General features: G+C 64.8%; 2 protein-coding genes across 2 annotated transcripts; one reads left to right on the plus strand and one right to left on the minus strand.

Moving 5' to 3' along the window:
- Nucleotides 1-1,332: 1,332 nt before the first annotated feature.
- On the minus strand, nucleotides 1,333-10,823 carry PCK2 (phosphoenolpyruvate carboxykinase 2, mitochondrial). The gene is made up of 10 exons (XM_084646122.1): nucleotides 10,627-10,823; nucleotides 7,240-7,485; nucleotides 6,559-6,743; nucleotides 6,267-6,470; nucleotides 5,678-5,865; nucleotides 4,506-4,668; nucleotides 3,982-4,200; nucleotides 3,766-3,903; nucleotides 3,588-3,683; nucleotides 1,333-3,188 (listed from the first exon to the last, which is right to left on the minus strand). Exons 1-10 carry the CDS (start codon nucleotides 10,653-10,655, stop codon nucleotides 2,734-2,736), a joined length of 1,923 nt encoding a protein of 640 aa, XP_084502248.1. The 5' UTR covers nucleotides 10,656-10,823; the 3' UTR covers nucleotides 1,333-2,733.
- A 5,681-nt stretch (nucleotides 10,824-16,504) lies between these two features.
- NRL (neural retina leucine zipper) lies at nucleotides 16,505-21,464 on the plus strand (the record flags this gene model as incomplete). The annotated part of the gene is made up of 3 exons (XM_084646344.1): nucleotides 16,505-16,604; nucleotides 17,932-18,326; nucleotides 19,597-21,464. The coding sequence occupies 3 exons, from the start codon at nucleotides 16,505-16,507 to the stop codon at nucleotides 19,927-19,929; spliced, it is 828 nt and encodes a 275-aa protein (XP_084502470.1). The 3' UTR covers nucleotides 19,930-21,464.
- Nucleotides 21,465-22,884: the final 1,420 nt, after the last annotated feature.

The raw sequence follows: 22,884 nt of genomic DNA on the forward strand, positions 1-22,884 counted from the left end.
TAACGCCCCCCGCCCGCCTCTAACGCCCCCGGCCCCTTTATACCCCGCCCCTAACGCCCCCCACCCGCCTCTAACCCCCCCGGCCCTTTTATACCCCGCCCATTTATACTGGCCCCTAAGACCTCCAGCCCCTTTATACCCCGCCCCTAACACCCCCGACCCGCCTCCGGCCCCTAACTCCCCCAGCCCCTTTATACCCCCTGTCCCTTTATACCCTGCCCCTAACCCCCCAGGTCCTTTTATACCCCGCCCATTTATACCGGCCCCTAAGGCCCCCAGCCCCTTTATATCCCGCCCCTAACGCCCCCCGCCCACCTCTAACCCCCCTGGTCCCTTTATACCCTGCCCCGCCCCCCTCCCCTCTAATGCCCCCGGCCCCTTTATACCCCGCCCCGCCCCCCTCCCCTCTAATGGCCCCGGCCCCTTTTATGCCCCGCCCCCCTCCTCTCTAATGCCCCCGGCCCCTTTATACCCCGCCCCTAACCCCCCCGGCCTTTTTATACCCCGCCCGTTTATACCGGCCCCTAATATACTGGTATATACCTATACAGCCTATATACCTATACCACCTATACTATATACCTAATATACCGGTATATACCTATACCGCCCGTTTATACCGGCCCCCGCCCACCTCTATCGCCCCCGGCCCCTTTATACCCCGTCCCTAACCCCCCCCAGCCCCTTTATACCCCGCCCCTAATGCCCCCTTCCCGCCCCTAACTCCCTCGGCCTTTTTATACCCCTCCCGTTTATACCGGCCCCTAAGGCCCCCAGCCCCTTTATACCCCCCCAATGCCCCCACCCGCCTCTAACGCCCCCGGCCCCTTTATACCCCACCCCTAATCCCCCTGGCCTTTTTATACCCCTCCCGTTTATACTGGCCCCTAAGGCCCTCAGCCCCTTTATACCCCGCCCCTAACGCCCCCCGCTCCCCTCCCCTCTAACACCCCCGGCCCCTTTATACCCTCCCCCTAACGCCCCCGGCCCTTTTATACCCCGTCTGTTTATACCGGCCCCTAAGGCCCCCAGCCCCTTTATACCCTACCCCTAACTCCCCCCGCCCGCCTCAGGCCCCTAACACCGCCGGCCGCTTTGTACCCCCTGTCCCTTTATACCCCACCCCCTGCCTGTTTATAGCGGCCCCTAAGGCCCCCAGCCCCCGCCCTTTATACCCACCCCTTAATGCCCCGCCCCACCCCCCAGCCCTTTATACCTGGCCCCCCCTGCCCTCACCTGTTTGCCCCCCTGTTCATGGGTAACTGTGTTTGGCCTGGGCCCAGGTCAGATGAGCCCTCCCCCGCCCCCCATCCCCGCTCCAGTAACCAGCCATGACCTTCAAACCCTTTTATTAGTGGACACTCGGGTCTCGTTAACAGCGATTCGTAACAAAACGCCCTCATGTAGGACAGAGACTCCCGCATGGACCCCGCGTCGCTGCCGCTCCTGCCCCCCCTTCGGCCCAGCCTGTGCCCGGGTTACCAGCCAGCTCATCCGCCCTGGCTCCCGCCCCAGGGCCGGGGGGCACTGGCAGCCGTCCTGTCCCCCGATAGAGGTGTGCCCGGCCCACGCGCTGCGAAGGAAGCAGGAGGGTTGAAGAGCTCACCTCAGCTTGATGGCAAGAGGCCACCGGGAGGGAGGGCCGGTGGGGCTGGAAGAACGGATCGAGGATTTGGGGGGCTGTGGGGGGGGTCCAGTTTGAGGTGGGTCTCAGGGCTCACATGATGGTTAGGTGCGGAGACTACGGCTAGAGAAAGGGCCAGGGTGTCCTGGCGTGGTTAGAGATGATGGGTCGAAGGGGGAGGATTGGGGTCAGAGTTGGGAATTTGGCCAGCGTCCCACTTGGGGAGGGGCATTGAGCATGGGGTGAGGATGCGGGCTGACGGAGAGGTCTTGGCATATCCTGAGTCGACTGAGGGTTAATACTGCTTAGGAACTGGGCTTGGGCTGAGTTACGGGGGGCAAACGGTCAGTGTGGTTGAGAAATCCGGCCACGGACGGTGGTTTCTTTTTAGTGTTGCAACGGGGGCACAGATCGTAGTTAAAATAAGCCTTACTGTCAGAGCAAAGCCTGGAGGTTGCTAGGTTTGCATTCAAGTGCTGATGTTGGGTTTAGGAGGACAGGGTTGGCGGTAGATGCCGAGGCCCCGATTTGTGTGAAGGACTGTACCCAATGGTGACATCCAGCCAGGACGTTCCAACCTCACAAGTGACTACATTAAAATCTGGCTGGAAGGACGGTCAATCTTTCAAGGGGACAAGATGGCCGACTCATGGGCACGGAAACAAGATGGCAGAACCATGGTTAAGAGGAGAAAAATGGGCAGCCCGTATCCAGGAACCAAGATGTTGGACATCGTCAAGGAAATAAAATGGCCAATCCGTGTCAAAGAAACAAGAAGGCCGTCCCATGTCAGTTGAAGAAGCTGGCAGAACCGCAGTCAAGGCAAGAAAATAGCCAACCTCCCAAGGTCAAACGAAGAACATGGCCAACCTATGTCAATTGAAGATGGCCAACCCACATCGAGGGAACAAAATGGCTGAGTCCTCAAGCAAACAAGGTGGCGAAACCATGGTCAAGAGAAGAAGACTGCCAACCCACGTCACGGGAAGACGACAGCTGACTCGCAGCAAGGCACTGAAATGGCGGCGGCATTGGGCGAGGCGGGGAAATGCTATGTAAACAAACTCCACGAGGGCCGTGTCTTTGGCGGGCCACCTCCCTGCTCCCCCTCACATCTTCTTCACCCGATTCTCCAGCCCCTCGAGTTCCCTCATCACCTCCCGGGGCAAGTCGTCGTTGACCTGCTCGGTCAGGTACTTCCGTACCTCCCGTGCCTCCTGCTCCCAGAAGGCCTTGGGCAGAGAGAAGAGCTCTTGGAAGTCCACCTTGGCCAAGCCCTGGAGGTCGAGGGCTCCTTCCCGGGGCACGTAGCCGATGGGCGTCTCCCGCGCGCTCTCCTCCCCTTCCACCCGCCGGAAGATCCAGTCCAGCACCCGGGAGTTCTCTCCAAAGCCCGGCCACAGGAAGTTGCCGGCCGCGTCCTTGCGGAACCAGTTGACATGGAAGATCTTGGGCAGACGGACCCCGCGCTGCTCCTCCATGCCCAGCCAGTGCTCCAGGTAGCGCCCAAAATTGTACCCGAAGAAGGGGCGCATGGCGAAGGGGTCGTGCATGATCACCTTGCCTGGAGTGGGGGCAGAGAAGGGAAGGTCAGCCAGGGGGCTATGGGTAACCGGGGATGGTGGGAGTGCAATACAAAGAACTGTGGGTAAATTGGGGGAGGTCAGTGCAAAGGACTGTGGGTAAATCAGGAATGGTGGGAATCTACCACATTGGACTGTGGGTATTCAGCAAGAGTGGGATTCTGGGGCAATGGATTATGGGGGATTTGGCACTGCAGGACTCTAGCACAAAGGACTGTTGGTAGCCTGCCATCATGGACAGTGGCGCAGTGGATTGTGGGTAATGGGGAGACACTGGGATGGCATAAGGGGAGCCCCAGAGCTCATGTTTCCCAGGTGGGAGGGGGGGATAAGGAGCACGGGGCCCAAGCAACGGGACCCCAGCATCCGGGGGCTTTTACCTTTGTGTTCGGCAGCCGCGGTGGACTCGGACCTCATGGCGCTGCCCACAAAGACGCCATGCCGCCAGTTGAAGGCTTCGTAGACCAGTGGCACCCCTGGGGAGAGGGGGAGAGCAGCGTGAGCCTGCTGAGGGACCCAGGAGTCCGGGAGGAGGCGGGAAAGGAGGGTGGGGGTTACCTTGGGGTCTCCTCCCGCCGAAGATGATGGCGTCAATGGGGACACCCTCGGGGGACTCCCAGGCCGGGTCCATGATGGGGCACTGGCGGGCCGGGGCGCAGAACCGGGAGTTGGGATGAGCACACGGCTCCTTGGCACCTGGCACAGAGAGAGAGGTTAGGGGGTGCCGTGGGGAGGAGCTGGTGGGGGAGGAGGGGGAAGTGGCCATGGCCCTACCCGGAGCCCAGGGCCGCCCCAGCCAGTTGGTGATGGAGGTGCCGGGGGGCAGGAGCTGGTCGATGCCCTCCCAGTAGACGCCCCCCTCACTGGTCTCTCCCACGTTGGTGAAGAGGGTGTTACGCTGCACCGTGTGCATGGCGTTGGGGTTCGTCTTCATGGAGGTGCCCGGCGCCACCCCAAAGAACCCGTTCTCAGGGTTGATCGCCCGCAGCCGGCCTGGGGGAGGGGAGAAGGGGTTAGCTGGGGGGGCTCCTTGCTGGGGGTCCCCCCCACCACCACGCTGGATTCCCTCAGACACCCTCTCCAGATGGGCTCCCCTAATGCCCCCTGCCCCTTTATACCCGGCCCCTAATGCCCCATCCCGCCCCCTGCATACCCCGTCCCTTTATATCCCAGCCCTTCACCTTGGGGTTCTTCTCACATCCCCCCGCAGATCCCCTCTGCCCCATCCCAGATCTGCCGCCCCCATCTTCAGCGTGTCCCCCACAACACCTCCCTTTTCCACACACCCCCCACCTCACCCTCGCTGTCAAACTTCATCCAGGCTATGTCGTCCCCGACGCACTCCACCCGCCAGCCTGCCAGCGTGGGGTTCATCATGGCCAGGTTGGTTTTCCCGCAGGCGCTGGGGAATGCAGCTGCCACATACTTCTTCCGCCCCTCGGGGTTGGTTATGCCCAGGATCTGGGGGGTCCAGGGGGAGTGGGAACATTAGGGGCTCACGTGGGCTCCCTGCACCCCACCAGGGAGAGCACAGGGGCAGCAGAGAGCGGGAAACCACCCACAATACTTTGCAACACAGTCTTGGGCTACCCAGCAACCCACAATCCTTTGCAGCAAAGCCCAGCAGCTCTCAATTACACACACTGCTTTGCAACATGGTCTCAGGCTACCCTACTACCCACAATCCTTTGTAACAAAGCCCAGCCACCCCAAATTTACCCACAATCCTTTGCAACATGGTCTCAGGTTAGCCAATGACCCATAATCCTTTGCAACACACTATCCAATTACCCACAGTCCTTGGCATCGTGGCCCCACTGCAGTCAGTTACCCACAATCTTTGGGGTGTGAATCATCCCACCATCTTTTGCACCAGACTCCCATTCTCCCCGGTGACCCACAGGCCTTTGTGTTCACAGCTGGGCGCTCAGATTACCCACCGTGCTTTGCAACAGAGGCTGGCTCCTGTCAGCCTACCACAAGCCTTTGAGCCAATTACCCATAATTCCCCTCTGACCCCCTGCCGTGGCCAGTGGCCCCGGGGGGTCGAACTGGGTGGCCCCTTGCCTGCCCCATTGGCATCAGAAACAGCCCCATTCACCTGGGATGTCAACAGGGTCCGGGCATTGATTAACTAATATTTGCTCATTAAATATCCAGGAGTGAGGACGTAAACACAGAGTGGCCTTTGGTCCCAGCCTGCCAGGCTCAGAACCCAGGAGCCCCAGCCGCTTCCCTCCCCCCCGCCCACTCTAACCACAAGACCCCACTTTCCTCCCAGAGCCAGGATAGAACCCAGGAGTCCTGGCTCCCAGCCCCCCTCCCCCCCCAGCTCTAACCACGAGACCCCCCCCCCCTCCCGGAGCTGGGTACAGAACCCAGGAGTTCTGTCTCTCAGCCCCTCCAACTCTACCCACTCAACTCCACCTGAGCTGGGGATGGAGCCCAGGCCTCCGGGCCCTGCCCTCACCAGCATGTGTTCGGCCAGCCACCCCTCGTCCTTGGCGATGCGGGATGCAATCCGCAGAGCGAAGCATTTCTTCCCCAGCAGCGAGTTCCCGCCGTAGCCGCTGCCGAAGGAGACGATCTCCCGGCTGTCGGGGACGTGGGCTATCAGGGTCTTCTCGGGATTGCAGGGCCAGTTGTTCACCAGCTCCTCTGAGGGGTGGGGAGCAGAGACGGGGGAATAGGGGGTGAAGGTGTCTGGGGTATCGTCCCACTGCTCGCACCAGCAATTGGGCAGGGTTGGTACGGGAGAGTTACCCGTGTTGGGGGCTGTATATGCATCTTTGGGGCATTATCCTAGGGCACCCACCAACATTGGGGGCTGGGCTATATGTCTCTCTCTCTGTGCGGGGTGTTATCCAACAACACCTACCAATGTTGGAGGCCAGGTTGTGTGTCTCTTTGGGGGTGTTATCCCACTGCACCCACCAGTGTTCGGGGCTGTGTCTCTCTCTGGGGCATTACCCCCCCGCCGCATCCACCCATGGGACAGATTGGGTTGTGTGTGCCCAGGCGAGTTACCCCACCGCATCTGCCAACAGCCCAGGACTTACCTTCCAGGGGCAGGGGGCGCCCCACTGAGTGGAGGCACTTGACAAACTCCCCCTCACCCAGGGCACGGAGGACAGGGGCCCCCATCCGGGTCATGATCCGCATGCTGGCCACCACATAGGGAGAGTCCGTCAGCTGCACCCCAATCTTCGAGAGTGGGGAGCCGATGGGGCCCATGCTGTAGGGGATGATGTACATGGTGCGGCCTGGAGGGGGAGACAGAGCGATGGGCATAGGGGGATGGGGGCCCATTTCCCACCCCTGGGTGCCCCCTAGAGGGGAAGGGCCCGTCACCTTTCATGCAGCCAGGGAACCGGCCATCCATGGCCTCCTGGAAGCCTTTGGGGCTCATCCAGTTGCCCAGCTGCCCCTTGGCACCCCCGGCAGGGATGGGCACCGTGTCCCGCTGGTTCTCCGTCACAATCACAGTCTTGCTCTCCACCCGTGCCACGTCCTTGGGGTCCGTGCGGGCCAGCCAGCTGGGCGGGGAAAGAGCCAGGGAGTCATTCCACCCTCAGCACCTCCTCCTCCAGGGATCCAGGAGTCCGGGGTGGCAGGGAGATCAGAATGGGGAACGGGACCCAGGCATACAGGATGGCGCTGCAGCCCCTGGGTGGGCAGGGAACAGGATGGGGAACGGGACCCAGGTGTCCGGGATAGCACTGCAGCCCCACGAGGGAGGATCTTAGGAGAGCCGAGAGCCTATTGCAAAGGACTGTGGGTAACTGGTGAGAGCAGGACAGGGGATCAGGGGTAATTTGGCCCCACCAGTGCAAAGGACTATAGGTAAATTGGCACAGTGGGAACCTGCTGCAGAGGATTGTGGGTAGTTTGCAAGAGCAGGAGCAGCGGATTGTGGGTAGTTTGTAGGAGAAGGACAGTGATGCAAAGGACTATGGGTAGTTTGTTTTGAACAGTGGGGAGGGGACCAGACCGATACGGGTCAGGGGACCCAGGCGTCCGGGAGGCACCTACCAGTTCTCATATTTGCCCAGCTGTTTGATGACGCCCTCAGCCTCCAGCAGCCCAAGGATGGCCCCGTTCTCAGCCTCAGAGCCGTCACAGACGTGAATGTTTTCAGGCTGGCACAGCCGCACCCCGTGCTCCACGAATGCCCGCAGCCGGCCCGGCAGTCGGCTCAGGTCCCCGCTCGGCACCCGCAGGGCATGGGCCGACCGGACCGGCGCGCCCCACCAGCACCGCAGGGAGCGGGCACCCTGCCTGCAACGGGGAGAGGGGCGAGGAGAGGCTGGGACCAGATCTTCCACAAGAGCCTGCGAGCACACACAGGCCTCTCTGGGTGTGCACAAGGGCGTGTGGGCTTGCAGTGAAGTGTGCATGCACTCCCACATGGCACAGCCCACACGAGAGTGTGTGAGCTTGCACACAGGTTCCTGAGTGGGCGCTGCGGGGACAGAAACACGCACACGGCTGCCTGGGTGCACACTGGGGTGGAGACGCTTCTGCCAGCGTGGCTTAGCATGCACAAGAGTGAGTGTGCACAAAGGCTTGTGCACTTGCATAAACTCACATGAGTGTGCACAAGAATGTATGTGTTTGCACAAGTGTGTCAGAGCATGCAGAAGACTGCATGATCTTGCACAAGCATTGCTGAGTGTGCACAAAAGGTTGTGTGCTCACATGAGCCTGCATGAGAATGCACACATTTGCACTCCCAGCAACCTTTGAGACACCACTGACTAATGGGCTATTACCAGCAGGAGAGTGAATTTGTGCGTGGGGGGGTGGAGGGTGAGAAAACCTGGATTTGTGCTGGAAATGGCCCAACTTGATGATCACTTTAGATAAGCTATTACCAGCAGGAGAGTGGGGTGGGAGGAGGTATTGTCTCATGGTCTCTGTGTATATAAAGTCTGCTGCAGTTTCCACGGGATGTATGCATCCGATGAAGTGAGCTGTAGCTCACGAAAGCTCACGCTCAAATAAATTGGTTAGTCTCTAAGGTGCCACAAGTCCTCCTGTTCTTTTTGCGAATACAGACTAACACGGCTGTTACTCTGAAACCTGACATTTGCACAAGTGGGTCAAAGCATGCACAAGAGTGCATAGATTTTCACAAGAGTGCATGTTCACATGTGCTTGCACAAGAACTCCTGGCAGTGCCGGACGTGAAATAATCGTGCTAACGTGTCACAGAGCTAAGAGGATGCTGGGAGCACTCCGAGCCAGGTGCAGATTTGCCCAACGCTTGTGGTGCCGGGACACATGGCAGTGACTCTGCGGCGGGTGTGCCGACACGAGGACCTGTGAGTGTGCGAGGAGAGCAGCCGTGTTTCTGTGAGGGCATCAGCACTGTGGCAGGTCCCACACGCATGTGCCATGCATGTCAGAGCATGTGCAGCCAGCCCCCACCCCATCAGTCTGGGGGGGAGCTCTGCTAGATTAGACCAAACCAGCACCCCCCACCATGCCCCTCACATGGCCTTGGGGGCAGGGCGTGTGCCCCACAGTAGCCTGGAATTGGCAGGCTGCCTGGAGCGGGGGTGGGGACAGCTGGCAGGGCAAAGACCAAGAGGCAAGACACGTTGCCTGGACTTTCACCTGGTGGCCGCGGGGGATTCTGGGTAGAAAAGTTCGAGGGGGGGAGAGGGACAGAGGGGCAGCCCCCCAGAGGGGGATCGGCCAGGACGTGCTGTCCCCAGCGCTGACCCTGGGGACACTTGCCCAGTCAGGGGTGGATCCCAGCCAGAGAACAGCTGCTGCCTCTGGGGTGGGGCACGGCCACACATAACACAGCACCCCCCCCCCGTGCCCTGCAGCACGGCCCCCCTGGGGAGGACAGCAGGGGGCTGCGGGTTGGGAGTGAGGGGCACCTTTCAGTCTCCCATCCAAACGCTTGCCCGGCCCTGACCCTGCTGAGCAGAAAAACAAACCGCAATGGATCCGCTTGGGGGGGGGGCGGAGCCGGGGGAGGGGCGGGTGACGTGGAAGGAACACAAGGAAGTGAGGGCCCCAGCCCTGAGAAACACAACACGATCCCCCCCAGCTGCCAATGCCCCCCACTCCCGACCCACAGCCCCCGCCAGCCCAGCCCCCCCACCCCACTCCCGACTCGCAGCCTCCTGCCAGCCCAGACCCCCCCACTCCCGACCTGCAGCCTCCTGCCAGCCCAGATCCCCCCACTCCCGACCCGCAGCCCCCTGCCAGCCCAGACCCCCAGCTCTGCCAATGCCCCTCACTCCTGACCTGCATCCCCCTGCCAGCCCAGCCCCCGCCAGCTCTGCCAATGCCCCTCACTCCTGACCTGCATCCCCCTGCCAGCCCAGACCCCCCCACTCCCGACCCGCAGCCCCCCGCCAGCCCAGCCCCCCCCAGCTCTGCCAATGCCCCTCACTCCTGACCTGCATCCCCCTGCCAGCCCAGCCCCCGCCAGCTCTGCCAATGCCCCTCACTCCTGACCTGCATCCCCCTGCCAGCCCAGCCCCCCCCACTCCCGACTCGCAGCCCCCTGCCAGCCCAGCCCCCCCACTCCCGACCTGCATCCCCCTGCCAGCCCAGACCCCCAGCTCTGCCAATGCCCCTCACTCCTGACCTGCATCCCCCTGCCAGCCCAGCCCCCACCAGCTCTGCCAATGCCCCTCACTCCTGACCTGCATCCCCCTGCCAGCCCAGCCCCCCCAGCTCTGCCAATGCCCCTCACTCCTGACCTGCATCCCCCTGCCAGCCCAGACCCCCCCCCCCACTCCCGACCTGCAGGCCCCGCCAGCCCAGCACCCCCAGCTCTGCCAATGCCCCTCACTCCCGACCTGCATCCCCCTGCCAGCCCAAACCCCCCCACTTCCGACCCACAGCCCCCGCCAGCCCAGACCCCCCCACTCCCGACCTGCAGCCCCCTGCCAGCCCAGCCCCCCAACTCCCGACCCGCAGCCCCCGCCAGCCCAGCCCCCCCAGCTCTGCCGGTGCCCCTCACTCCCGACCTGCAGCCCCTGCTACCCAGCCCTGGGCCCCCATAGTACGGGCACTGAAGGGAAAGGAAGAAGGAATGAATGAAGACCGGGCAGAGGAATGGGGGATTCGGGGGCATGCGGGGGGCACATGGGGGTGCGGGGGATGGGAGTGCGGGGGGCACATAGGGGGTGCGGGGGATGGGAGTGCGGGGGGCACATAGGGGGTGCGGGGGTTGAATGGGGGATGCAGAGGGATAGGATTCGGGGGCTACATCGGGGTGCAGGGGGATGGGGGTGCGGGGGCACATAGGGGTGCGGTGGCACATGGGGGTGCGGGGAATGGGGGATGCGGGTTCGGGGTCTACATCGGGGGTGCAGGGAGATCGGGGGGCACATAGGGGGTGCAGAGGGATGGGGGTGCAGAGGAAAGACCGACAGGGGTGGAGACACTTACCCCAGGAGTCGGGTATACGGCGCAGTCATCCTGCGTACTGTGCAGAAAGGACCAGGCGTCCGGGTGCCTCTCGTAGCGGGGCGGTGGCCCCGTTTTAAAGGGGGATCCCGCCAAGCGGGGGGCGGAGCGGGGACAGGCGGGGAGCTCCCTGTCCTTCTCTCTGTCTCGGTCTCTCCCGCCGTTACCCCGGTTCTGATTGGCCGCTCGGGGCCAGGCCCTCCCCCGCGTATGATGAAAGACTGGGGTGGTATTGCCTGGACAGACAGACAGAGGGGCGGGGCCAGGTGTTCCAGGCCCCGCCCCTCTGTGTCTGTACCAATGTGCCCCGCCAGCCGGTTTGTTATTGTAGGGTCTCCTGGAGGTTGGGGGAGGGGGTTTGTTATTTTAGGGTTTCATGGGGGCTGGGAGAGTGGATTTGTTGTTGTAGGGTCTCCTGTGAGTTAGGGGACTGTTTTGTTATTGTAGGGTCTCCTAGGTGATTGGGGGTGTGGGTTAGTTATTGTAGGGTCTCCTGGGGGCTGAGGGGGCCTGGTGTGTTATTGCAGGGTCCCGGTTATTACAGGGTCTCCGGAGGGCTTGGGAGGCTGGCCGGGGGTCCCAGGTCCATGTTCTGGCTGCAGTTACAGATTCTGGCCAGCAGGTGGCAGCATCAGCGCGGAGACCTGAGTGACCCTCGCCCCCCTCGCCTGGTCCCTCCCTCTCCCCTTAGCTCCTCCCCTGCCTGCGCTTCTTCCCTCAGACCACCCCCTCCCCCCTGTGCCCCCATTCCCCCTCCCCCATGTGCGGCCCCTCCCTGCACTTCCCCCCGCCCGTGCGCCCCCAAACCCCTGTATTACCTTCCCCCTCCGCTCCCCTGCCCCTCCCCCGCCTTCAGCTTTTACAGCTAGTTCCTCCTTTCCCAGGGCGCTGCCCCCAGAGCCCCCCCGAGCCCCCCCTTCCCAGAGGGCAGCGTGACTGGGGGCGGTGTCACACGCCAATCACCCAACCTGGCTGCGCAACAGCCCCCCCTTTTATACAGGGCAGGGACTGGCTGGCTCGCGGGGGTGGGGAACGGGGCGCAGGGCCCGTCCCCTCTAGGGGGCGCCGGCCCCAGGGTGGGGAACGGGGCATGGGGCACGTCCCCTCTAGGGGGCGCCGGCCCCAGGGTGGGGAACGGGGCATGGGGCACGTCCCCTCTAGGGGGCGCTGGCCCCAGGGCGGGGAACGGGGCACGTCCCCTCTAGGGGGCGCTGGCCCCAGGGCGGGGAACGGGGCACATCCCCTCTAGGGGGCGCCGGCCCCAGGGCGGGGAATGGGGCATGGGGCACGTCCCCTCTAGGGGGCGCTGGCCCGAAGGTGGAGAATGGGGCCCGGGGCACGTCCCCTCTAGGGGGCACCGGCCCCAGGGCGGGGAATGGGGCCCAGGCCCAACCCCTCTAGGGGGTGCCATGGGGCCAGCGGGAGATGGGATGCTCTGTAGGAACTCTCTGCTCGCCCTGGTGCTGGTGCCGGCTATTCTGGGCCCTGCCCGGCCACCCCAAGGGGGCGCATAATGAGCCGGGAACCGCAGCGTCTGGGCAGATGGGCGGGGGTTATTGCAACAGGGCAAAGGGCCGGCTGGGAATCCAGGTGATCCGTGAATCAGCTACTGACACAGCATCCCTGAACCCCCTGAGCCAGCCAGTCCCCACCATGGGGCTGGATGGAAGCCAGCGCCCCCTCGAGGGGAAGTCCCCATGCCCCATTCACTGCCCCTCCGAGCCAGCCCCCACCCCCCGCCCTGGGGCTGGATGGAAGCCGGCTCCCCCTAGAGGGAGCAGGCCCCATGTCCTGCTCTCTCCCTCTGGCTTGGAGTTGGCAGCTCAGACAGGGCCCCCCTGGTTTCTCTTCCAGCCACTCACCCCATCTGCTCCCCCGGCTCTCCCCTCTGATCCTATTTACCGCCCCAAATCTGCCAAGGATAAACAGCGGGGTGCGGGGGGTGGAGCTAGGAGGGGACCCTGGCGCCCGCCCTTCCCCTCAAATCCAGCAGGGGAGGGAAATCCAGGGCAGTGGGGAAGGGCTCTGGGGAGAGCCTGGGATGGAGTTGTCATGGGCACAGCAGACTCACAGGCGCACCAGGGACACGGGAGAGTCACGGGTATGCCAGGGACATGCCAAGGACACACCTGGGACACAGGCGAGTCACGGACATGCCAAGCACATGTTAGATCCAGAGCCATGCCAAGGACATGGGAGATTCATGGACACACCAGGGGCATGGGAGACTCATGGGTATGCCAGGGACACACCAAGGACACACCAGGGACACGGGTGAGTCACGGACATGCCAAGCAAATGTTAGATCCAGAGACATGCCAAGGACACGGGAGACTCATGGACACACCAGGGCACGGGAGAGTCACGGGTATGCCAGGGACATGCCAAGGACACACCAGGGACACGGGCGAGTCACGGATATGCCAAGCACATGTTAGATCCAGAGACATGCCAAGGTAACGGGAGACTCATGGACACACCAGGGCACGGGAGAGGCAGAGACGCCCAACGGACACACATTAGACTCGCCAGGGACAGGAGAGCAAAGGACAGCCCCCATGACACATGAGGGCCATGGAAAGGACACGCTAGCAATATGGGCCCGTCCCCCCTGCCCCGGGGCCACACATGGCCCAGGCCCAACGAGGCGTGTGCCAGGCCCATGTGACATGCGTGGCCCCCCGGCCCCCTCAGCCAGATCCTGGAGGCGGGGAGAGCCGATCAGAGAAAATATAGAACTGAGCTCGTTATGAGCCGATTAATTATAATCGCCCCCAACCCCACCCAGGAGCAGAGACAGATATTAATGCTAATAACAAACCCAGAGGAAAGAGAACCCAGGAGTCCTGGGTTTCAGCCCCCCCACTCTAACCACTAGACCCCACTTCCCTCCCAGAGCCAGGGATAGAACCCAGGAGTCCAGGCTCCCCACCCCCCACTCTAACCACTAGACCCCACTCCCCTCCCAGAGCCAGGGAGAGAACCCAGGAGTCCAGGCTCCCAGAGCTCAAAACGTCTCCTGTCTAACCCCCCACCAAGAGACACATGGTCCCCCCCAGTTCCCCCCGCCCACGACCAGCAGACAACCAGGGGATTAGGTGCTGGGGAGACATTTAATGAGATCAGTGTCTCTATCGGGGCCATTTCTCCTCTCACAACAGCCAGGGGGCGAGGGGTTAAACTTTTAACCGCCTCTCCGCTCCGACCCCCCACCTTGGGGGCTAGTGGTTAGAGTGGGGTGGAAGGGGCTGGGAGACCGGACTCCTGGGTTCTCGCCCCAGCTCTGGGAGGGGAATGGGGCTACTGGTTAGAGAAGAGGGGGCTGGGAGCCCGGACTCCTGGGTTCTTTCCCCAGCTCTGGGAGGGGAGAATGGTTTCTAGTTCCCCAAACCCTCTACCCTTTGCTTTTGGTTCCAATTGCCCAGGGCTTCTGGAGCTCTGGGCGCTGACTGGCAGCGGGGTGAGTGCTGGGCTGGGCTCTGAGACGGGGAAAGACGCTGGGGGGTTCATCTCCCCTCCCAGCACTCCCCCCCGCTTCCCGACTAACCACTAGGCACTGCTCCCCTCCCAGTGCTGGGAGAGAACCCAGCAGTCCTAGCTCTGAGACACCCCCCCAATCTAACCACTAGCCCCTCAGCTGCGGAGGGCCTGGGGGGGGGGTAAAAGTTTAACCCCTCGCCCCCTGGCTGTTGCGAGAGGAGAAATCGCCCCGATAGAGACACTGATCTCATTAAATGTCTCCCCAGCACCTAAGCCCCTGGGTGTCTGCTGGCTGGAGGGGGCAGGGGCTGGGGAAAGCGGCTTGAGGGGGATCAGAGGCCATTAAAGGTGTCCCTGGCTCGAGGATTAGCCATGGGGCATATGTGGGTCAGCCAGGGCTGAAGGGGGCCCCCACAGGGCCAGCTGTAGGCCTGGCCAATTAAACAGAGACTAAGTCTCTGAAGTGGGATAAGCTGGGGGGCTACGGGTCAGGAGTGAGGGGCAGCAGCAGAGTGGGGGTGGGACAGGGCTGGGCTAGCAGGAGCTGTGGTTCAGGAGTGAGGGGCCCCGGAAGAGTGTGGGGGCAGGGCTGGGCTGTGGGGGCTGCGGGTCCGGACTGAGGGGCACCGCAGGGCGGGGGTGGCAGGGGGCTGCGGGTCGGGAGTGAGGGGAACCGCAGGGTGGGGGGAGCAGGGGACTGCAGGTCGGGGGTGAGGGGCACTGGCAGGGCCGGGGGGGCAGGGGGCTGTGGGGCGGGAATGAGGGGCACCGGCAGGGTGGGGGGAGCAGGAGGCTGCGGGGCAGGAATGAGGGGCACCAGCAGGGGGCTGGGCTGGCGGGGACTGCGGGTCAGGAGTGAGGGGCACCGGCAGGGTGGGGGCTGCAGGGCTGGGCTAGGGGGGGCTGCGGATCGGGAGTGAGGGGCACTGGCAGGGCATGGGGGTCCCAGCGCTGGGCTGTGGGGGCTGCGGCTCGGGAGTGAGGGGCACCGGCAGGGCTGCGGGAGGGCAGGGGACTGCGGGACGGGAGTGAGGGGCACCAGGTGGGGGGAGCAGGGGGCGGGAGTGAGGGGCACCGGCAGGGCGGGTGGGGGGGAGGGCTGGGCTGGCTGGGGGCTGCGGGTCAGGAGTGAGGGGCACCGGCAGGGCGGGGGGACAGGGGGCTGTGGGGCGGACTGAGGGGCACCGGCAGGGCGTGGGGGGCAGGGGGCTGCGGGGCGGGAGAGAGGGGCACCGCAGGGCAGGGGGGGCGGGGGACTGCGGGGCGGGAGTGAGGGGCACCGCAGGGCAGGGGGGCGGGGGGGCTCTAATACCCTGGCGGGGGGACAATGGCTCCAGCCAGCGTCTCTAATGCTCCCTGACGGGGGATTCTCGGGGCCATTCAGACCCAATTCACCCTGTCAGGCCCAAGCCCCCGTGCGGCCCCCACCTGATCCTGGCCTGTTGTTAGGCAGAACCACCCCACACACCCGGCCCAGCCCCCTGCCCCCGACCTGAACCCGCTCCCATCCCCCTGCGGTGCCCCTCACTCCCGCCCCGCAGCCCCCGCCCCCCGGTGCCCCTCACTCCTGCCCCACAGCCCCCTGGTGCCCCTCACTCCTGACCCGCAGACCCCTGCCCCCCCGCCCTGCCCCTCACTCCCGCCCCACAGCCCCCTGCTCCTCCACCCTGCCGCCCCCCCCCGTTAGGCAGGACAGTGTGGGGAGGGGGAGGGGGTTCAGTGCTGGATCCACTGTTCTGAGGGAGTTATGGGGCTGGGGAAGCAGAGGCTGGGGGGGTTGTGTGGGGGGGGGTTGTGGGGTGTCAGTGTGAGCAGATAGGGCCAGAAGTGGGAGGGGGCATGTGGGGGAGAGGCTGAGTCATGGGGTGGGGGAGGGGTGGGGATGTGGGGCTCGGTGTCTGAGGAAGATGGGAGGGGTGGGGACAGAAAGGGGGGGATGTGTGGGGAGGGGAGAAGTTATGGGGCTGGGGGTACCTGGTGGGGGAAGGGGGGGCTAGGAAGGGTTGTGGGTCTGGGGCTCGGCGTCGGTAGGGGGAGATTGTGAAGGGTGGTGGAAAGGAGGGGCCGGGGCAATATGTGGGGCTGGGGGGAAGGGGCACATCTGGGGGAAGGGGGGGCTGGGCGCTGAGAGGCCTCGTGTCCCCCCTATGTCGTCATTGGATTCTTGGCTAATCAGACCAGATTCCCCCCCCCGTGACCCCGGCTGGGGGGGTCAGGAGCCGGGGGGAGGGGCGCTGTGGGGGGCACCGCCGTATCCCCCCTCGGTCCTCCCTCAGAACTTCCTCATTCCCTCCCCCCGCCTCCACATGCTAATGAGGCGGCTTCCCATTGGCCAGCGGCTAATGAGATGCGGGTGAGCTCAGCGCCCGGGGTTCTTTAAATGGGACCTCGGCGTCCGGGACTCCGCTGCGGCTCAGGGCAGGTCCCGGACGCCGGGGTTCCCCAGGGCGGCCCCTGGCGGCGAAGCGTGGCGTTGACAGGTGAGGAGGGGCGAATCTGGGTGTCCGAGGTTCAGGGGCCCCCAGTGGAAGAGGGGCAGGTGGGGAGATGTGGGGGTATGGAGGACGTGTGAGGGAATAGGGGGGTAGGATGGGGGTATGGAGGGGGTGTGGGGGGAATGGGAGTATGGAGGGGAGGGGGGATGGGTGGGGGCATGGGGGTGTGGGAGGGATGGGTGGGGGTGGGACTGGGGGTATGGAGGAGGTGAGGGAGGGATGGGGGGTGGGACTGGGTGTACTGAGGGGTGGATGGGGGTGGGGACATGGGGGTGTGGGATGGATGGGGGGTGGGACTGGGGGTACAAAGGGGTTGGGGGGATGGAGGGGGTGTGTGGGGGGACAAGGAGCTGTACAGGGGAAGGGGACGCCTGTGAGAGGGAGAAATTGGGGGATGGTACCTGGGCTGGTCCATTCGTGGCCATCTGCCACCAGAGAGGGCCTTTGCAGCATTAGCCTTGCTCTGCTCCCTCTGCGGTCTGTCTAGCCCGATCCTTACCCCGAACTGGTCCATATACACACAGGTGGCCCATGTAGACCTGTTCCTCTGTGAGCCAGAGGCAGTCCATATCGAGCAAGGGACCCCATCAATGTTCCCTCTAATTTTTGTCAGGCCGTGTGTGCAAAAAAATTTCTTCCGTGCAAATGTTTGTGGTCTAAACCATGGGGTTTAGGATCTGTGTGCCCACGTGCACAGCTCAGAGGGAACAGTGGACCCCATAATGCAAAGCCTGTGTGAATCCAGCCAAATTGGACCATACATCAATCCAGTCCATATACAGCCATTGGTCTATAGGAGACAGGTCTGTATAGAGCAAGGACCCTATATTGGAGACATCCTTTTGCCCTGATACCTGGGTGGTTCCTTGGCTGTCTATATAGCTGGTGAATATACCAAATTGGTCCATATGGCCAGTCCAAGACTTAGCTGTTACCTATACCTGGCCTATAGAGAAAGCTGGTCTTTATCCCAGTCTCTATACACAGCTGGTCCATATATCTGGTTTATAAAACCAGAAACATACTCTGTATAGACAGAGTCTGTAGAACTGGTCCATAGACAAAGCTGGTCTATGTAGAAAGCCAGTCCATAGACACAACTGGTCCACATAGCTCTTCCGTTTAGAAAGTTGGTCTGTATAGCCGGCCCATTGACAAAGCTGGTCCATATAACGGTCCATAGAAAGCCAGTCTTTGGACACAGCCGGTCCATATATCCCGGTCCTTAGACACTGCTGGTCCATATAGAGTGGAGTGGGTTTGCTGCCCAATCAGCCCCAGGCCCCTCACCTGTCTCTCTTCTCTCCCCCAGGTCTCATGCCCCACGACGCTGCCCCACCCAGGATGTCAGTGCCCCTAGCCGAGTTCCCCACCAGCCCCCTGGCCCTGGAATATCTCAACGATTTTGACCTGCTGAAGTTTGAGGTCAAGCGTGAGCTGGCCGGCCCAATGGGCGGGGCCTCCCTGGGCCCCTCCCCCTGCAGCTCAGTGCCACCCTCCCCCACGCTGAGCGAAGTGGGGCTGGGGGATGGAGGGGACCCCAAGGCAGGGCTGGAGGAGCTCTGCTGGCTAGCAGCGCTGCACCAGCAGATGGCCGGGGGCGGGGAGGGGCTGGGGCTGAGCCCAGAGGAAGCGGTGGAGGCCCTGCTGGGGGGGGCAGCCGAGGGGGGGTTCTGCCCCGGGGGGCTGCTCCAGCCGCAACAGCAGGTGAGTTGTGGGGGCAGAGAGAAAAGGGGTGGGGAAGGTAGACAGGGAGTGGGTGGTGAGAGGGGTAAGGCTGGAGAAGGGGATGTGAGGGGAAAGAAAGAGACACACACACACACTTAGGGGGCACCGGCAGAGCCAGCGGGGGGCAGGGCTGGGCTAGCAACGGGCTGCGGGTTGGGAGTGGGGGACTGCAGGTTGGGAGCGAGGGGCACCGGCAGAGCTGGGTGGGGGGCAAGGCTGGGCTGGCAGGGGGCTGGGGGTCAAGAGTGAGGGGCACCGGCAGAGCTGGGTGGGGGGCAAGGCTGGGCTGGCAGGGGCCAGCGGGTCAGGAGTGAGGGGCACCGGCAGAGCTGGATGGGGGGCAGGGCTGGGCTGGCGGGGGGCTGGGGGTTGGGAATGAGGGACACCGGCAGAGCTGGGTGGGGGTCAGGGCTGGGCTGGCAGGGGGCTGGGGGTCAGGAGTGAGGGCCAATGGCAGAGCAGGAGGGCAGGGCTGGGCTGGCGGGGGCCAGTGGGTCAGGAGTGAGGGGCACCAGCAGAGCTGGGTGGGGGGGGCAGGGCTGGGCTGGCGGGGGGCTGTGGGTTGGGAGTGAGGGGCACCAGCAGAGCAGGGGGGCAGGGCTAGGCTGGCGGGGGGCTGCGGGTCGGGGCGGGGGGCACCGGCAGGACAGGGGGGAGCAGGGCTGGGCTAGCTGGGGGTTGGGAGTGAGGGGCACCGGCAGAACTGGGTGGGAGGCAGGGCTGGGCTGGCAGGGGGCTGGGGGTCGGGAGTGAGGGGCAATGGCAGAGTAGGGGGGCAGGGCTGGGCTGGCGGGGGGCTGTGGGTTGGGAGTGAGGGGCACCAGCAGAGCTGGATGGGGGGCAGGGCTGGGCTGGCGGGGGGCTGGGGGTTGGGAGTGAGGGGCACCGGCAGAACTGGGTGGGAGGCAGGGCTGGGCTGGCAGGGGGCTGGGGGTCGGGAGTGAGGGGCAATGGCAGAGTAGTGGGGCAGGGCTGGGCTGGCGGGGGCCAGTGGGTCAGGAGTGAGGGGCACCAGCAGAGCTGGGTGGGGGGGCAAGGCTGGGCTGGCGGGGGGCTGTGGGTTGGGAGTGAGGGGCACCGGCAGAGCTGGGTGGGGGGCTGGGCTGGCGGGGGGCTGCGGATCGGGAGTGAGGGGCACCGGCAGAGCTGGGGGGTGCAGGGCTGGGCTAGCGGGGGGCTGCGGGTCGGAGCGGGGGGCTCCCGCTCGCCCTGTCCAGTCGATCCGGGCTAATTCCTGCCTCCCCCGCAGCTCCCGCCGCTCCGCGACCGGCTCTCGGACGAGCAGCTCGTGGGCATGTCGGTGCGGGAGCTGAACCGGCGGCTGCGGGGCGTCGGCAAGGACGAGGTGCTGCGGCTGAAGCAGAAGCGGCGCACGCTGAAGAACCGCGGCTACGCCCAGTCCTGCCGCTTCAAGCGGGTCCAGCAGCGCCACGTGCTGGAGGCGGAGAAATCCCGGCTGGCCCGCGAGCTGGAGGCCCTGCGGGGGGAGCTGGCCCGGCTCGCCCGCGAGCGCGACCTCTACAAGGCCCGCTGCGAGAAGCTCCTGCCCCAGGCCCCCTCGCCCTCCCAGGGCTTCCTCTGAGCCGCCCCCGGGGCGTGGGGCGCGGACACTGGGGGGGCGGCCAGCAGGGGGCGCTGCTCTGCTGAGGCCTCGGGGGTGTCGTTCCGCCTGTGGCCAGCAGGGGGCGCTGCTCTGCTGAGGCCTCGGGGGTGTCGTTCCGCCTGTGGCCAGCAGGGGGCGCTGCTCTGCTGAGGCCTCGGGGGTGTCGTTCCGCCTGTGGCCAGCAGGGGGCGCTGCTCTGCTGAGGCCTCGGGAGGTGTCGTTCCGCCTGTGGCCAGCAGGGGGCGCTGCTCTGCTGAGGCCTCGGGAGGTGTCGTTCCGCCTGTGGCCAGCAGGGGGCGCTGCTCTGCTGAGGCCTCGGGGGTGTCGTTCCGCCTGTGGCCAGCAGAGGGAACCCACTGGCTCAATGACGTCTCCAGGCTCTCCACAGTCCCAGCGGTGTTACTCCCTTTTGCCACCAGGGGGAGTGTGACTGGGACCTGTGGGGGCAGCAGGGGATTTTGGGGGTGACTGTAGGGTTCCCCCTTCCTGCCTCCCGAGGGGAGTAAGTTGAAGGGGGAGGGAATTTTTTTGAGAGCCCGATCAACGTTTGTGTGGATTGTGATGGGGGCGGCTGTAGGTGTGGGGGACCCTCCCTCTGACAATGGGAGTGTGGGGGGGGGCTGGACTCACCTGTTGCATGCCGGTCATGCCCACCGATGCTGCACCCCAAAAAGCAGCACCAGCAGCCAAGCACCCTGTGTACCCCCCATTGCCTCCCCACCTCCCTCAGAGCGACCCTCCGCACCCATGGCTGGCCACTTCCTGTACCCCAATATCAGCCCCCTGCACCCGGCCAGGGGGGTGCACCAGCCAGCCCTACACCCCACTACCAACACGTGCCCCCCTACTGCAGTGCATCAGCAAGCCACCTCCTGGGGCCCCCCCATATTGAGCCTCAAGCCTCCCTGCTCCCCAATATTGGAAGTGAGCTCAGACCCGCGCTGCACCCCCTTATGACGCCCTGCTCCTCAGGATTGGAGTACGTCAGCCAAAGACCCCCCATCCTCTCCCTACTGGACCACCAGCCCCTCCCCCCCCAAATCCACTCTCTATTGATGCCCTGCCCCCCAACAGTGGGGTGCTCCCACCAACCAACCCCTCAGGACCCCCAAGTGCCCTGGGATCCCCTCAGCACAATAGCAGCCTCTAGGAGCCCCAGGGACCCCCTGAGAGCACCCAGTGCGCCCTACTTCCACTCGGCGGGCCCTAGCCCCCTCGAAGTCTAGGGGCGGGGCTTGTGGGGGGTCCCTGCGCCCCCTGCTGGAGGCGCACGGCCCTGCCCTGGGTGTGGGGGGGTTAGTATTTTAGCCCCCCACATTCTGCTTTAGTCTTAAAGTCCCACGGCCCCACAAATGCTGCTGCCCCCTTACCATCCCTCTCCAGGAGGCGGGCTACCTGCGGAGCCCCGCCCACGGGGCGGAGCTTGTGGGGGCACAAGGGGCGGGGCCAGAGCCGTTGCTCCCCTCGCAGCTTTCCAATGTCGTTGTAGAATAAACATCACCGGACCCCACCGAGCCCGGCGCTGGCAGTTCTTGTGGGCTGGGGGTGGAGCCTAGAGAGGGGGAGAGGCCTAGGGAAGCCCCACCCCTCGGGCGTATCAGCCCCGCCCCCAATCCCCTTCCTATGCAACATCCTCTCCCAGCTCTGGGCAGCAGGTGGCCCGAGGATTCCGGGGGGGACTGGGAGCCAGGACGCCTGGGTTCTGGCCCTGGCTCGGGGAGGGGGAGCTGGTGGTTGGGGGGGGAGCAGGGAGCCAGGACGCCTGGGTTCTGGCCCTGGCTCGGGGAGGGGGGGCTGCTGGTTAAGGGGGGGAGCAGGGAGCCAGGACGCCTGGGTTCTGGCCCTGGCTCGGGGAGGGGGGGCTGCTGGTTAAGGGGGGGGAGCAGGGAGCCAGGACGCCTGGGTTCTGGCCCTGGCTCGGGGAGGGGGGGCTGCTGGTTGGGGGGGGGAGCAGGGAGCCAGGACTCCTGGGTTCTGTCCCTGGCTCGGGGAGGGGGGGTGCTGGTGATTAGAGGAGGGATTCCCGCTGTTCAGTGTGGGGGCGCTCTTGTTCTCTGCCAGTTGTAAGGGGGTGGGGGGCAGGACTGGGCCACGCCCCCACACCAGGAAATTCACCCCCCCCCACAAGAAAACCAGCAGCTGCTGGGAAGTCACAACAACCTGTAATTACCGCATGAAACGGGATTAACCCTTGAAGGGCTGCAGCCCCCCCCCGCCCTGCCGGTGACCTGCAGCCCCCCAGCCAGCCCAGCCCTGACCCCCCAGCCCTGCCGGTGACCTGCAGCCCCCCGGCCAGCCCAGCCCTGACCCCCCAGCCCTGCCAATGCTCCTGCCCCCGACCCAAAGCTCCTGCCAGCCCAGACCTGCCCCCCCAGCACTGCCGGTGCCCCTCCCCCACAGCTCCTGCCAGCCCAGCCCTGCCCCCCCAGTCCTGCCGGTGCCCCTCCCCCGACCCACAGCTCCTGCCAGCCCAGACCTGCCCCCCCAGCACTGCCGGTGCCCCTCCCCCGACCCACAGCTCCTGCCAGCCCAGCCCTGCCCCCCCAGTCCTGCCGGTGCCCCTCCCCCCCGACCCGCAGCCAGCCCAGCCCTGCCCCCCCAGCCCTGCCGGTGCCCCTCCCCCCCGACCCGCAGCCAGCCCAGCCCTGCCCCCCCAGCCCTGCCAATGCTCCTGCCCCCGACCCAAAGCTCCTGCCAGCCCAGCCCTGCCCCCCCAGCACTGCCGGTGCCCCTCCCCCACAGCTCCTGCCAGCCCAGCCCTGCCGGTGCCCCTCCCCCGACCCACAGCTCCTGCCAGCCCAGCCCTGCCCCCCGACCCACAGCCCCTGCCCCCCCAGCCCTGCCGGTGCCCCTCCCCCCCGACCCGCAGCCAGCCCAGCCCTGCCCCCCCAGCCCTGCCGGTGCCCCTCCCCCCCGACCCCCAGCCCCTGCCAG

This window comes from Lepidochelys olivacea (genome assembly GCF_965140295.1).
Source record: "Lepidochelys olivacea isolate rLepOli2 genome assembly, chromosome: 13".
In the NCBI taxonomy this organism is placed as follows: domain Eukaryota; kingdom Metazoa; phylum Chordata; order Testudines; family Cheloniidae; genus Lepidochelys; species Lepidochelys olivacea.

Excerpts from the sequence above, each read along its gene's own strand:
- PCK2 (XM_084646122.1), bottom strand. The coding sequence starts at position 10,655 with ATGACTGCGCCGTATACCCGACTCCTGGG. Across the intron at positions 6,744-7,239 it reads CTGGGCAAATATGAGAACTG|CTGGCTGGCCCGCACGGACC; the intron begins GTAGGTGCCTCC and ends TTCCCCGCCCAG. Across the intron at positions 3,904-3,981 it reads GGGGCGGCCCTGGGCTCCGG|GTGCCAAGGAGCCGTGTGCT; the intron begins GTAGGGCCATGG and ends TCTCTGTGCCAG.